Source organism: Miniopterus schreibersii (genome assembly GCF_964146895.1).
Source record: "Miniopterus schreibersii genome assembly, chromosome: 8".
Taxonomy (NCBI): domain Eukaryota; kingdom Metazoa; phylum Chordata; class Mammalia; order Chiroptera; family Miniopteridae; genus Miniopterus; species Miniopterus schreibersii.
In genome coordinates, this window is record NC_138109.1 from 77,790,137 (window position 1) to 77,805,518 (window position 15,382).

Here is a 15,382-nt window from a genome sequence, read left to right on the forward strand (position 1 = left end):
GAGCAATCTGCGGAATTTAGAGAAATTAATATCTGTATAAATATGGCCCCATAACCCCACTTCTGGGCATATATTTCAGAGAAACGTGCACATAAAATGAGAATGTTCATCTAAGCATTAGCTGCGGCAGGTAGCAGGGTTGGATGCAATCTATGTCCCCCCTCTATGGAAATGTGGAGGGGAGGTGTACTGTACAACACCCTGCAGTACTTAAAATAGTAAATAAAATAAACATATAGAGATGTTTGCTTAAACACAGTGTTGAGGGAAAGAGCAAGAGACAGGATGAGACCTATAGCGTAATACCACGTATGTAAGTGTGTAACCGAACTGAAAGAGAGTTCATCCCTCCCAGTTTACAGAAGAGCCAAGCACTGAACCCTGAGTTTTGCCACAGATAAACTAGAGTCTCTTTATTTGCAGACCGCTAAGCAATTTAAAACTCGAACTTCCCGATGGCTTACAATGGAATGGTTTTAAGAGGTTAGCAGGAACAGCTATGCCGAAGCACGCTGGCGGGGCAAGTTTTAATTGGAGAACCTTGAAACTTGGCCATTTATGGTAAGAGGTTTCAGCACCGGGTCTTTCTAGACAAGTGTCCCTTTGTTTCTGAAAGGGGAGGGGAAGGACTTTGGTTCTCAGTTCAGTGGGACAGCAGGGGACGCGCATGTGCAGTGCTGTCTCTGAAATAATTCAAGGATTGCATTAATCACCGGTCTGGTTTAAGGGAGCAGAACTAGTTTTAAACCACTCAGTGTGATTTGTATGCTGTTTCAATTGCAAAATATGTACATTTACAAAACAACAGCAAATACTTTCCAACAATATAAATAAAAACAAGGACATACCAAAACTATGAGAATTGGTTCTCATAGTGGTTGGGTGTGTAACTTAGATTTTTAATGAATTTATAATACTCCCTCAAGGAAATATAGATTGTGTGCATGTCCCCCCTCACTCCTGATACCTAGTGCCTCTACAGATTCAATTTCTGTTGTAGTTTTCTTGTATATCTTACCTTTCCAGATGTTTCTACATATATAAGCAGGTGAATGTGTGCGTGTGTGTGCATGTGTGTGTGTCCATGTGGTGTCTCCCTTTTCTCTTCCCTCAGAAGGTAGCATACTAAGCTTTTTTTCTTTGTCTTATTTTCTTACTTAAAATATATCATGGAGATCATTCTTTATTACTTCATCTCATGGGCCTTGTTATTTTTTAATTGTGGTAAAATACACATAACATTTATCACCTTCACCATTTTTAAGTGTGCAGTTCAGTGGTGTTAAGCTTATTCACATTGCTGTACAACCAAACCCCAGAGCTTCTCATCTTACAAAACTGAAACTCTATACCCATTAATCAATAAATTTCCATTTCTTTCTCCCCCCAGCTCCTGGCAACCATCATCCTATTTTCTGTCTCTGTGAATTTGACTTCCCCACATGAATAGAATCACATAGCACTTGTATTTTTGTGACTGGCTTATTTCGCTTAGCACAATGCCCTCAAGGTTCATCCGTGTGATATTGTGTGTCAGAATGTCTTTCCTTTTTATATCTGAATAATAATAGTTCATTGTGAGTTTGTACAGGTTTCCCCCAATATCCGAAAGCAGAGTGTTTCTATGAAACCTTTTGTAAGCCAAAATGGCATAAAGTGAAGAAACAATTACCATTAATTTATATGGCAAAAAATTTTCAGCGTACCCAGGCCCCCAAAATAACCAAATCACACCAAATACACTGAATTATGTCCAGTTTTACACTGAGCATAACACCCCTATGAGCTCTCTCTGTCTTTTCTGATACCTTACAACACAGCTTGCTAATGGATCTGCAAAATAAATGGAGATAAAGCAGATGCTCACAGACACAGCTCGCAGCTCTGGGCCTGGATGCCACGGTGTGGAGGGTAGTCCTGGGGAAAGAGCTTGGCAGGGCCACCCTCACTGCTCGGGGTGCATGCTGACTCTGTAGAACCTGCTGCCAAGCAAATGCTGACCACTACTTTCACTTTTCACCTTTTTTCATAAAAGGGAAAATCATCTTAAGACTTCTCTCATTTAGCGAAAACAGGCACTAATGTAGGTCTTCATAAAAGCAGAGTGGCCTAACATGAACTTTTGGAAAGTGGGGAGTCCCTGTGCCACATTTTGTTTATCCACTCATCCTTCAATGGACATTTGGGCTCTTTGCACTTTTGTCTATTGTGATAACGATAGTATCAATATGGGTGTACAAATCTCTCTTCAAGTTCCTGCTTCCAATTCTTTTGGAATCTCAGAAACTAGATTGCTAGATCATAGGATTATTTTTAATCTTTTGAGGAACTGCCATACTTTCTTCCACAGTGGCTGCACCATTTTACATTCGCGCCAACAATGCACAAGGGTTCCAGTTTCTCCACATCTCTGCCAGCACTTGTCGATAGAGGTGGTATCTTATTGTGGTTTTGATTTGCAGCATCCTAGTGATTACTGAAGGATGTGAGCATCTTTGCATATGGCTTGTTGGCTATGTTTACATTTACTGATTGATTGTTTTGACAATTGTTTAGTTTTTATTTCATAATCATAAACTTAACTCTGCAATCCAGCTAGACTTGAAGGGGTAAGGAAAATACGGAGCCCAATGAACCTTGTCGAGAGCATGAAGATTATAGGACATTCCGAGAAGATGGAGGGAAACGGGTGCTCTCCTGAGCTACAGAAGGAATGAGGTCTGGTAGTTAAGATAAAACACAAGTCAAATTTATTAGAGTTGTCCACAGTCAGCAATGGTGAGCTTCTTGCTGGTCTTGCCATTCCTGGACGCAAAGCGCTCCATGGCCATCACAATATCCATGCCTTCTTGCACCTGGCCAAAGACCACATGCTTGCCATCCAACCACTCTGCCTGGGCAGTGCAGATGAAAAACTGCGAGCTGGTGTATTGGGTCAAGTATTTGCCATGGATGAGATGCCAGGACCCATGTTTCAGGATTAAATTCTCATCAAATTTCTCCCCATAGATGGACTTGCCACCTGTGCCATTATGATGTGTGAAGCCACCACCCTGGCACATAAATCCCGGAATACTTCTGTGAAAGTAGGACACTTTATAACCAGATCCTTTTTCTGCACTGCTCAGAGCACAAACATTTTCTGCTATCTTTGGAACTTTGTCTGCAAACAGTAGGAAGGAGACGCAGCCCAAGGGATTGCGGTGGACAGCAACGTGGAAGAACACGGTGGGGTCGCCATGGCTGGGTCTGCAAAGCGGCCTAATTTTATTTTTTACTAGCTGCACAGGATTACATGTAGAAACCATAATTTATTTAATTAATGTCCCGGTTTAATAAACTTTCTCAGTTGCTCTTAAAAACAAAACTATGGCGAGTCTCTTTGTACATTCTTCTTGTTTCCAGTTTTAAAACATCTTCATTATGGAATTTCAAATATGCACTAAGGTAGACAAACTAATATAAAGAACTCCATGTACCTATGAGCCAGCTTAACAGTTATGATGAACTTACGGCCAATTTTGTTTCACTGATACTCCTACCCACATCCCCCACTCCAACATTTTATTTTCAAGAAAATCCCAGTCAGTGTCATTTACTTTATAAATAGTTCCCTAGATACCTTTAAAACTTGTGCACACGGTTTGTGTACACATAAGAATAAATCTGTAAGATAAATTCCATAATGTGGATTTTCTGGATCAAAGTGTAGCTGAATTTCACGTTATGATATTGCCCATTTGTCCTCTACAAAAATTGTGTGGATTTGGTCTCCCATCAACAGTAAATCAAAGCACCTGTTTCCCTGTGTGTTGTCCAACCGTTAACCCCTGCCTGTATGTAAAAAATGGTATTTTAAATTTTTATTTGGTATTAGATACTTTCTTGTATTTTAAAAAATCACTTGTATTTCTTTTTTGTTGTGGAAATCTGTGTATACACCTTGTCTATTTTTCTGAGTTGAACTTTTTCTTATTCTTTTGTGATAAGGAAATTAGACCTTTCTTGGTCATCACACTTATTGATCTAAAAGTTTTTGACTTCTGGGGTCTGTATCTTGTTTGGAAAGTTTCTCTTCCCTCCAACCCTCATTTTTTTTCTGCCATGTTTTCGTCTAGTATTTTCTTTTTTTGCTCTATTCAGAATTTATTTTGATATAAGGATGTCAAAGGCATACAGTATTTTCTCATCACATACCTAGACTAGTAAGAGACAAACGTTTTCGTTCTGTAATTAGAAGTGTAGTTGCAAAGCCCAGGTCAGACGCCCTCCTGCCTGCGCCTCGGCCGCCTCGGATCCCGGGCCTGGAACAAGCCCGGGGCGCGCTCCGGTCCCGTCGGGACGCCCGGGAGGGAGCCCACCATGCTCCTCTCGCTCGCTCGCTCCCCCTCCTCCCAGCACGGCCTCCTGAGAGGACTAAAGGAAAAAAGTCAGATACCCTAGGAAGAGCTTTTACGCCCGGGTAAGTAACCCACCAGGCGCGTTGCCGACCTCGGGTCGGGTAGACCGACGGGCGAAGGGAGCGGGGGCGAGAGGGGGGAGTGGGGGCGGGGGGGCGACAGGGGAGAGGGGAGACACGCGAGGGGGGCGACAGGGGAGGGGGCGAGGGGCGGGGGGGCGACAGGGGAGGGGGGCGACAGGGGAGGGGGCGAGGGGCGGGGGGGCGGGGCAGGACGGGCGGTCTCAGGAGACGCTACATTTCCTACTCAGTCCCGGGCGCAGGGAAGCCCCGGGGTGCGCCCGCCAGGCGCGGGGCCAGCGCACAGTCCGAGCGGCAAACCCCGGGAAGGTCGCCGCCTTCCGATGAGGCCCCGCAGGCCCCGCGCGCGAGGGGGAGGCCCTCGGTGGACCCCAGCGCCTCGGGCCCCCGTCCTCGCCCGGGCCGCGCGGTCCCAAGCGAAGCAGAGCCGAGGTCTGGGGAGTAAGAGCCCCGCCGTCTCGTCCCGCTGCGGGCGCGCGACGCCGTCACCCCTCGGGGCGGCCTCTCGGCCTCGGGCCGGGGGCTTGCGGGGCACGTGGGGCTCACGGGCGGCGGGTCCTCGCAGCAGCGCGTGCGGGGCGGGGCCCCGGCGCCTCCCGCTCCTCCCGCGCGCCGCGCGCCCCCGCGTGGCCAGCCCGTCATCCGCGGGCTCCAGATGGGGCGGGGGCGGGGCGGAGGCTGGCGGCGGCCTCCCCGCCCCGGGCCCGCCTCTCCTTCCTGTCGGGGGCCCGCCCGCCCGCCCACACCCGGCTGCGGCGGCGCGAGGAGGACGCGGCGGAGCGGCGCGGGAGCCCGGAGTGAGGACGGCGGCCCGCGGCGGCGAGATGCTGGGCGTGGCGGCGGGAATGACCAACAGGTAAGGCCGTGCCCCCCCGGGCGCCCCGCCCCGCGCCGGGCGCCCGCCACGTCCGCTGCGGGAGCTCGCGGGCCCCCCGCCGGCCTGGGCGCGGGCCTGGCTCTCGCGCCCCTTCCGGCCGGGGCGCCCCTGCGGGACCGTCCGGGGCCTCGGCCGCCGGCCCGGCCACGCGCGCCCTCCCCGCGCGCCCTCCCCGCGCGCGCCCTGCGGCCGGGCCGCGTGCGGTCCTAGGAGGTGCTTTAACGGTTCCTGTGGACGTGGCCGCTGAGTTAGGAGCACTGTGAGGGCGAAGGCTGCCTCAGGGCTTAGCAAAGTGCTCAAAAAAAAAAAAATCTGTTGCGTGAATGATTTATATTCTAGCAGTTGGAATATAATATAGATCAACGGTCTCAGCTCCCATTTTAAAAAGAGAAAAGAACTTTTACTTAGGATGGTCATGCCTATAGGTATGTACTGTATTAGAAATGAAAACAGACGTTTATTTTTAATTTATGTAAAACACAATAACTTCATGATAACGTTAACATACAAAACACATTTTTATGAAAAGAGTATTTTTCTAAACAAAAAAATTCGTGCTAGGAGTGGCATTCTTTTACATTTTGCAGTTCTTTTAAATGTCTTTCGTAGAAGACAACGGGATTTTTCTATCTCCTTTGCCTTCAGTTATTTGAGATATATCTTGATCGAATTATATGAAGGAAATCCGGTCTTGCACGGATGAGTAGTTTGAAAAAGGAGGAATGTTTTAATAGGTTTTCAGATAATTGTGGGTATTCTTTGTTACTACACCCAAAAGAGGTAACTGGTAGTTTCTTAAAGATTAGTTTGGATGTGAAATCTGAAGCTTTACAAATGAACTTTTCACATGTGCTACATTAAAATTCATTGGCCTATTGTGCAGTTTGAATGGACTTGTTACCCATTGTAACATCTTATGTCTGTCATTTGGAAAAGATTGATTCACGAGTTAAGGCAGATCTTCCAAATGCTGACACATTGCATTATATAGTATCGCTAAATCTCATTTGTTAATACCACCCCAGATTTCCCTTAAGTATTGAGAAGCTGTCAAACTCAAGGTGGGGGACACAAGTTTTCCAACATTCTAATTTTCGGTTGAAATCTTTATTATCAGTAGGCAACTATTACCAATTGTTTTCCTCAAAGTGATGGGTTCATTTTGTTCAGTTTCAAGAACTGTCGGGCCCCGCCCGCGTGGCTCAGCGGTGGATCATCAGCCTGTGATCTAGGAGATGCAGTTGCAGGTGGATTCCCAGTCAGGGCACTTGCCCAGGTTTCGGGCCTGACCCCTGGTGGGGGACGCGCAGGAGGCAGGCAGGCAGTCAGTGACTCACTCTCATTATTGATGTTTCTCTCTCTCTCCCCCTCTTCTTTCCTCTGAAATCAATGAAGACGTTAAAATACGAGAAATGTCTAAAAACCATGATTTGTCTGTTGTTTCCAGTAAAAATGGTGTCGTGAAAAAAGCATTTAATGTATGTGCTTTTAACATACGTGCTTTTCCTTGAGACAACTGGCTTACCTTGGTATGCAGCAGAAGTGCTTTATACTTACCTCTCTTTTTTTTAAGCTTTTTTAAAAAATTGATTTCAGAGAGAGGAGGGAGAAAGAGAAACATCAATCTGTTGCCCCTAACCGGGGATTGAAACCGCAACCTGGGTGTGCACCCTGATTGGGAATCAAACCCATGACCTTTTGGTGTACAGGACGATGCTCCAACCAACTGAGCCACAGTGGCCAGGGCATGCATGCCTGTCTTTTCATCACAAGTGACAAAAATGAAAGTCAAGGGTCAAGATTTAATATTCAAAATTTGTAGTGCTTCAGTAGTTCTTCAAAGACATTTTTTCTTTTTAAAAAAATGTATTGAATATTAAGTTTATACAAAATTTAAAATATATGTAAAATATAAAGAATAATGATACAGTGGATATATAGTATAAGTAAAGAGTGTAACAATTTTCTTTTAAGACCCTCAACCTCTTCCTGATCTAGTATCTCTCCTTGATCCCACCCCCTTTCCATCCTGAACTTTCCATTAGCAACCCCTTACTTTTTTTTTTTGTATTAAGTACATTCATATTATGTGTAACCATCACCACCATCCAGCTTCAGAACTCATCTTGCAGAATTGAAACTCTTTACACATTAAAAAAAATAACTCCCCATTCCCCCTTCCTGCGGCCCCTATTGTTTTCTGTCTCTGATTTTGACAGTTACCTCATATAAGTAGAATCATGCACTGTTTGTCCTTTTGTGACTGGCTTATTTCACTTAGCATAATGGCCTCAGGGTCCATCCATGTTCTAGCATGTGCCAGAATTTAAGGCTGAATAATATTCTATTGTGTGTAAAACCATTTGTTTGTTTGGTTTACCCAGGCATGCTTTGATGAGCACTTGGGCTGCTTCCATATTTTCACTGTTGTGAATAGTGCTGCTATGAACATGGGTGCGCATTCTTTAATTGAAATTTTTATTGATGTAATTGTAGGTTCACATGCAGTTGTAAAATGTAGTAGCGAGAGCCAGTGTATCCTTTCCCCGGTTTCCCCCAATAGCAAAATCGTACTATACTGTTGCAGCCATGTTATAGCAATACAGTTCGTCAGTCTTACTTAGATTTCCCCAGTTTTATGTGTGTGTGTGTGTGTGTGTTTAGTTCTGTGTAATTTTATAACAAGTGTAGGTCATGTATCTACCACCACAGTCAAGGTACACAACAGTTAACTCATCACCCAGGGATCCCTCATGTTGCCATTTTATGCCCACGCCCACCTCCATGTTTCCTTTTTCTCCTCAAAACCAGGGAACAACTCATCTGTTCAGCATGTTTAAATTGTCGTTTCAGAAATGTTATATAAGTGGAATCATATAGTATACTACCTTTTGGGATCGCCTCTAATTTGTTCAGTTTACTTCCCTGGAGGTTAATCAGGTTGTTGCATGTATCATGGTTGGTTCCTGTTTATTGCTGAATAGTACTCCATGGTATGGGTGTGTGGCAGTTTTACTCTTTACCTGTTGAAGAACATTTGGGCTGTTTCCAGTTTGGGGCCCTTACTAAAGCTACTGTGAACATTTGTGGGCTGGTTTTTTTTTATGTAAACATAAATTTTCTTTTCTCTGGGGTAAATGTCCAAGAGTACAATTGCCAGGTTGTATGACAGACTTTTCCAGAGTGGCTGTACCGTCTTCATCAAGGACACTTAAAAGAGAAATTGGCATTCTTTTCCTGCAAGTATGTGAAGAATTTGGTTACGCTACAACTGCCCTGATTAGCGTGAAGAGACCAGCAGTTGTACCTACTGTTGCTTTTGCACTACCCGTGAAAGTGTCAGCACAGTGCAAAAGGCTCCATCAACTTGTGAGGAACTTCTTAGCATTATTATGGAAATAGTTTTGATCTAGACCTCTTGAAAAGGTCTTAGCGACCCCCCGTCCTCTCCCAGGTTTCCAGACCATACTCTGAGAACCACTGTTAATAACATGATCCTAAATGATGGAAGTGCAGCTATTTGGAATATTTAAAAAGGAATGTACACAGAGATTTATCTTAAAAATATGTCCTGGATGCTTGTTGTGTATGTGCTTTCTCGTTAGTGGGACCTAATAACTAAGCCATGAAGAACCACTGTGGAAACAGCAACTTGCTGCCATTAACAATTTTCCCTGATACGATGGCCACTGTTGCTGGGAAGAGGGTAAATGTCATGGCTGTGACTGTCTTCCTAAAACTTCAGTGCTCTGTGCTGTTTCATCGGAACATTACAGAAAAGATTGGCATGGCCCCTGCGCAAACCTGTAGAGCGGTCCATATTAAAAAACAAAAACAAAATAACAAAACTTCAGTGCTCTTGTCTGTTTGTATGGTGAGGAAATTGAGCTCTAAATTAAAAAAAAAATTAATGTATTGATTTGAGAGAGAAGAAGAGAGAGAAACATTGATTTGTTTCTCAATGAATGCACTTACTCATGCATTCATTGGTTGATTCTTTTATCTGCGGAAATCGAACCCGCAACCGTGGTGTATTGGGACGATGCTCTAACCAACTGAGCTACCTGGCCAGGGCTGAGCTCTTAATTTTTAAGAAAACAAATGAAAATTTGGTGGTAGAAAAGAAACCTTTTGGTTCGGTTGCTGTGCCCTATAGACCTAGAGAAAACTATCAGGACTGTGCTGTCTTGATTTTTTTTCTTTCTTTCACCATTCTCATTCCTCCCCATTGTGGGAGCCCCTCAGCCACCTTCTGGGTAGCTTTTTCTCTTGCTAAATGTGGGCGCAGCAAGTGAGCTTTCCTGTCTGCCCCTCCACTGGGCCAGAGAAACGTCAACAGCTACCGATGGTGATGGGAGAGCAGAGCTTTACTCTAAGAATCTCTATTTTCAATAACGTCGTGTTTGTTCTCCAGATAATCCTTTAAATAAACCTCAGTAGAGGTCCTGTTCACAGCTAGGGTTGCACTTAAGTAGAAGGGAAAATACCTCAAACCATTTGTCGATTTTACGTTTCTCATAATTACGCTTTAAGCCTTGGTTGCGCCCACAGGAATATCATCTGCATTACGTGCTGGACTGTTGACGTGTTGTGTTGTGAAAACTGGAATGTTCGTGTCCTCGAGAGGCAGGGGCCGCCCTGCCTGTTGCCACACACTGCATTCTCCAGCCGCAGTGGTTCTGTCCCTTCTTGTGCCAGCCTCTCATCTCTTCCTTGATCTCATCAGGCATTTCCACACTGAGCTGACTGGGGCAAGGAGGGAGCATATTTTTTTCATGTTGGAACATTTTGGAGCTTGATGAGTCTACAGTGACATTTAACATAGAGGTTGGGAAGCTGCTTAAAAAAACCAGGGTCTAAATAGCATGTTCTGTGTGAGGTAGGAAGAGGGTGCTAGGAATTGAGTTTGAATGCCGCAGATGGGGCGGGAGACACAGGACTCTGTTAGCGCGTGTAGAAGCCTGGAGCCTTACTAGGAGTGTCAGGTAAGACCAAGATAAAGGGTGAAAAATATCTACAAAAAATATATATACACGTTTGTGTACTCTTTGGACAAAAACAGAATCATAGTCATCCTGTTGTGCAATTTGATTTTGGTTTTATCCTGTTTTTTCAGGATTTTAAAAATTGTGGTAAAATAGGCATAACATAAAATCTACTTTCTCAGGGCACATTCAGTGGCACATACATTCACGTTGTGTAACCATATAACCAGTCCCTGATGGACATTTGGGTTCCAGATATTTGTTACTGCAAACACTTTGACCATTTGTGCCAGTGTGTGCGTGGACGGTTGGGCCTTGCTCCAGCCCCAGCTCCGTCCCGCTATGGCTCTCTGGCCTTGCCCACGCAACCTCTTTAAGGCTTAGTTTCTTAACTTATAAAGTAATGCCACGTGCCTCAGAGAGCTGTTGTGAGAATTAAATATGAAGGCAAATATAAACATTTCTGAAAGGATACAAATGAAATTGTTCATAACTGTTGCCCTGAAGAGGGAGTCTAGGAATCTAGAATGAGGGGGACATTTTTTATACTGTTTTGATTTACTTTAACCACGTGTGCATGTAGTAATTTTTAAAGAATTTAACGTCATGCCAGGAACCTACTAGATGCCCCATTAACGTTCACTGTAGTCGTTGGTGTTGATGTTTCTTACCACCCCGCTTCCTTTCTCCGAACTTACAACTTCTGACTTCCCCACGTCTGTTAATGGCACGAACGTCGTGAGTTTCGACGTCACACGCTCCTTCACTCCCTGTGCCCATGTTCTTGCTGAGCTCCTACCTTAGAATTTTCTTTTGAATCCTTTCTCTTTCTTACCGACTTCATATTCACCCTCATCCTGATCGTCTTTGAAGGCTGGGAACGGTTTTAGAGAATGCAAAATAAAGTCCCAGTGCATATTGAACATCTGAGGTGGAACCATAGTTTGTGGCGGGTTCCTGTTTTTCATTTAAATGTTGATCGAGTACAGAGTCTTTTAAAGGGGTTACAGAATTTGTGGTAACATGTACGCACTATGTGCTTTATTAACATATACTGGATATAAAATTACGGCAACATGAAGATCTGAGAAGTCGGCCCCGCGTTGCGCCGTGTGGACCCTGCGTTCCTAACACAGTAAGGAGGATGCTGGCAAGTGAGCCTCCGGCGGGAAACTGCTCCTGTCCCTCCACGGCTGGCTCCTCGGTGCAGTGGCTTCCGCAGCTTTCTTTTTGTTGTTGTTTGTTTTGTTTTTTGACAATTGTTTAGCTTTTCTTTCACAGTCATTCAGCAGGTTTCTTTATATGCCCAGCACGGTGCAGGTGTAGCCGGGGAAACTCAGGTGAGTGAGGCGCGGTCCCTCCTCCGGAGCCTTTCAGTTTGACTGTTGTTCATGTTGGTTCCAGATTCTCCTGAAGCGCCGCTTGGTCACGCTGTGTTTACCTCTCTCTTCAGAACCTTAGGACGACTTCTTAGTGACTGTCAAATAGGTCCAAACCCCAGAGCCTGGAATCGAAGGCCGCTTGGGATCTGGCCCCAGGCCGTCCTTACAGCCTCTCACGCTGGTCCCGTAGTGGCGGTTTCACTAAAATCCAACCCACTTGCCGTTTTCTGGAAACGCATGGAGCTTTCCCATGGCAGTTCTTCCGCTCATGCTGTTCTCTTGGGCTAGACAACCATCTTCTGTGTTCTCCCTGCAACTGGAGCAGAATTGCCACTTGTCCCATGAAATAATGAATTTCTGGAAGTTATCGAGCCCCTGTTGTGTTCTAGGAAATTAGGGATTCAGAGCTTGTATCTGCTCTCCCAAAGCATTTCGACTTCTTTTTTGGTCGTTACCCGCTACTGTTTTGTATGATAGTTATTAGTTTACATGTCTAATCTTTTCTGCCACATTGTAATCCCTGTAAGTAAAGGAATATCTTAATCACATTTGTTAAATGTTCAAAGAAAATTAAACTGGATATAAATGAGCTTTATTTTCTCTTCTATTCCTTCATTTGTTAGGGAATTGAAAAGTTCAGGGCTGGCTCTGCTTAGTGCCTGAGACATTGTTTGAATAAATTCACGAAACTTTGAGTAAGACAAGATAGCTTTCACATTTGGTTTAACTTAACTCTACAGCATATTATATACGAGTGGCAGAGACTCAGTATCCACGGAACATTGGAAAGAAAGTAAAATGCACTTTAGTCATCCTGTTTAGATTGTTTCATTTCACTGCCAAGTCATTCTTTTGAAAACTTTCTTGGTAATAATGACCTTTTGTTAATGACCTACTTTGACAAAAAGTAACTTGAAAGTTGTGAAACGTCTATAGCAAACCCTGTCTTCATGGCCACATCACGAAGAGGGCTTTTATGCCCACTTTACAGCTGGGGAAACTGAGCTCAAGAGGGTAAGAACTCCCCTGGTCACACAGTGAGTGGCAGAGTTGGGGTTCACACTGAGTGCCCTGGAGAGACCTGTGTCTCTTCAGTTCACTTCGCTGTTCAACGAAAGGTCGCGGCTCCCCACTTCTTTTCCTGGGTTTCAAGCCTTTCCCTTCACGTGCCCAGCCAGCTCCTCTTTTTTCCCTCACGTCATCTTACTGCTGAGACATACCACAGTCCTTTTTGAACGTGACTTTTCCTTCCTTAGGAGGTAGAGGGTTCAGACTCTTACTGTCAAAGCCCAGCTCAAACTCCTCTGTCTTGGAGATGGCTCCCCTGCCTGCTTCAGCCTCTGTTGGCCTTGCTTTCCTGACCTTATGCAGAACACAGCGGTAAGAATAAATTCTTAAATTCAGTGTGTATGTGTTTGTGTGTAACACACACACTTCTGTTTTCATTTTGAAATCTTGGCCACACTTGCATATACTAAAGTGGTGTTTACAGACCCGGGGACGTCTGTTCCAGTGCAGGATGTCCGTTGTGTAGACTGGACTGGACGGTGGGCCACGGAGCATATAGTTACAGTGTAGTGAGGGACCGAACATGGCCCATTTTGTGTCGTGGCTGTTTGTATCTAAGTACCACAGGAGAAGGTAAAAATAGTCGTTTAGATCTTCAAATGCGGAAATGTTTATTTGTCACCAGTTATTAGAGATTTATTGTTACTTATTTGAGACTCGGATGTTCCTTGAGCCCTCAGGAAGTGGACGTGTGCCCGGCGTGGCAGTTCCTCCAGGGCCCGGCTGATTTGGACCGTTGCTGGGAAATTCAGAGTAAAGGAGAGCAGTGCTCTCAGGACGTGGCTGTGGACCGCTCACGGTGCGGGGCTCACAGACTGGTCAGCATCATCCCTTCTTGGGGGAAGAATGCCATGAAATCTCTGCTCTTCTTCAAGATTTTTTTTTTTATTGAACTTATCGGGGTGATATTGGTTAATACAATTATATGTTTCAGGTGTACAGTTCTTTAATACATGATTTGTATATTGTGTGGTGTGTTAACTATTCCAAGTCAAGTCTCCTTCCTCCACCTTTTATCCCCTTATACCCTCTCCTACCTTCCCTCTCCCCCTGCCCTCGGAAAATCATCATACTATTGTCTGTGGGTCTTTTTCTCTCTGCTTAATCCTTTTACCCTTCTCCCCGGGCCTGAACCCCCTCCCGACAGCTGTTAATTTGCTTTCTGCATCTGTGAGTCTATTTCTATTTTGTTTGTTTTGTTCATTAGATTCCACATATGAGTGAGATCTTGTGGTACTTGTCTTTCTCTGTCTGACTTATTTCACTCAGCATAATGCTCTCCAGGTCCCTCCTTGCTGCCCCAAAGGGTACGATTTCCTTCTTTTTTATGTCTGGATAGCATTCTGTTGTTGGTGAGCATGTGGAGGAAAGGGGATCCTTGTGTGTGCAGGTGGATGCAGCTATTGTGGAAGACAGTGTGGCATTAAATCAAAAAATGAAAAAGGGAATTGCCTTATGATCCAGAAATTCCACTTCTAGAAATATATCCAAAGAAACCCGAAACAGTAATTCAGAAGAATATATGCTCCCTTATGTACATAGCAGCATTATTTACAATAGCCAAGATCTAGAAACAGCCCAGGTGCCCACCAGTAGATGAGTGGATAAAAAAGCTGTGGGACACTCACACCGTGGAATACTATGCAGCTGTAAAAAAGAAGGCTCTCTCATCCTTTGTGACAGCGTGGAGGGAATTGGAGAGTATTACACTAAGTGCAATAAGCCAATCAGAGAAAGACAAGTACCAGATGATCTCACTTATCTAAAGAACAGAATAAACTGATGAACAAAATAGGACCAGAGGCATAGAAGCATGGAACCGACTGACGGATCTCAGAGGGAAGGAGGGTGGGAGGACGTGGAGACATCAGCTAAAGAATATATACGCATTTATTCATAGCCCAGGTTACAGACAAGAATGTGGTGAAGGGGTGGGCAGGGGGAGGGAGGCAGAAGGAGGGGAAACGGGGGACATCTGTGATAGAGTCAACAATAAAAAAATTTTTTAAATTTATTTTCTTGTATGGGGGAGAAAAGCTGTGGTACATTTACACAGTTGGATACTTCTCAGCCACAGAAATCTCTCCTTTTAAATTTTTTATTATGGATAACTTAAGACATATACAAAAATAGACTAATGTAGCCCTATGTACTACCATTTAGCTCAATAATTACTGACTCAGAGCCAGTCTTTTTTCACTTTCTCTCCCTGTTGCATATTATAAAGATTTTAATATGTATTCTTAAACGATAAGGACTCTTTAAACATAACTGCATCATTATCACACCTAAAAAGAATTACTAATAATTCCTTGATATCATCAACTACCCAGTTGGTGTTCAGTTTTCCATTTATCTCAAACATCCATTTTACTTTACAGTTCTTCCAAATTGGGATCTAAGTAAGGTTTACACATTTTGATAGCTTGGTAAGTCTTTTCGTTTCTTCTAACAAATAGGTGCTCCTTCCACTCCCTGCGCCCATATTGTGATTTTGTTGTTGTTGAAAAAACTGGGTTGTCTTGAAGAACTTCCTACAGTCGGGATTTGGCAGATTGCATCCTGAGGGTATAGTTTAACATTTTGTTTT

General features: G+C 44.3%; 1 protein-coding gene and 1 pseudogene across 4 annotated transcripts in view; one reads left to right on the forward strand and one right to left on the reverse strand.

The window, feature by feature from the left end:
• Positions 1 to 2,693: 2,693 nt before the first annotated feature.
• On the reverse strand, positions 2,694 to 3,062 carry LOC308560051 (peptidyl-prolyl cis-trans isomerase A pseudogene; annotated as a pseudogene). Its single transcript has one exon. The product of its transcript is annotated as a peptidyl-prolyl cis-trans isomerase A pseudogene (transcript).
• Positions 3,063 to 5,217: 2,155 nt separating this feature from the next.
• Positions 5,218 to 15,382, forward strand: part of LIMS1 (LIM zinc finger domain containing 1) — a gene marked incomplete at its 5' end in the record, with an annotated part of 108,791 nt that continues 98,626 nt past the window's right edge. For 2 of the 3 annotated variants that reach the window (XM_081144518.1, XM_081144516.1), the window contains one exon: positions 5,218 to 5,336. In XM_081144518.1, coding sequence (XP_081000644.1) covers positions 5,305 to 5,336 — 32 coding nt within the window. The remainder of the gene's footprint in view (positions 5,337 to 15,382) is intronic. The other variant, XM_081144520.1, reaches the window with a different exon arrangement.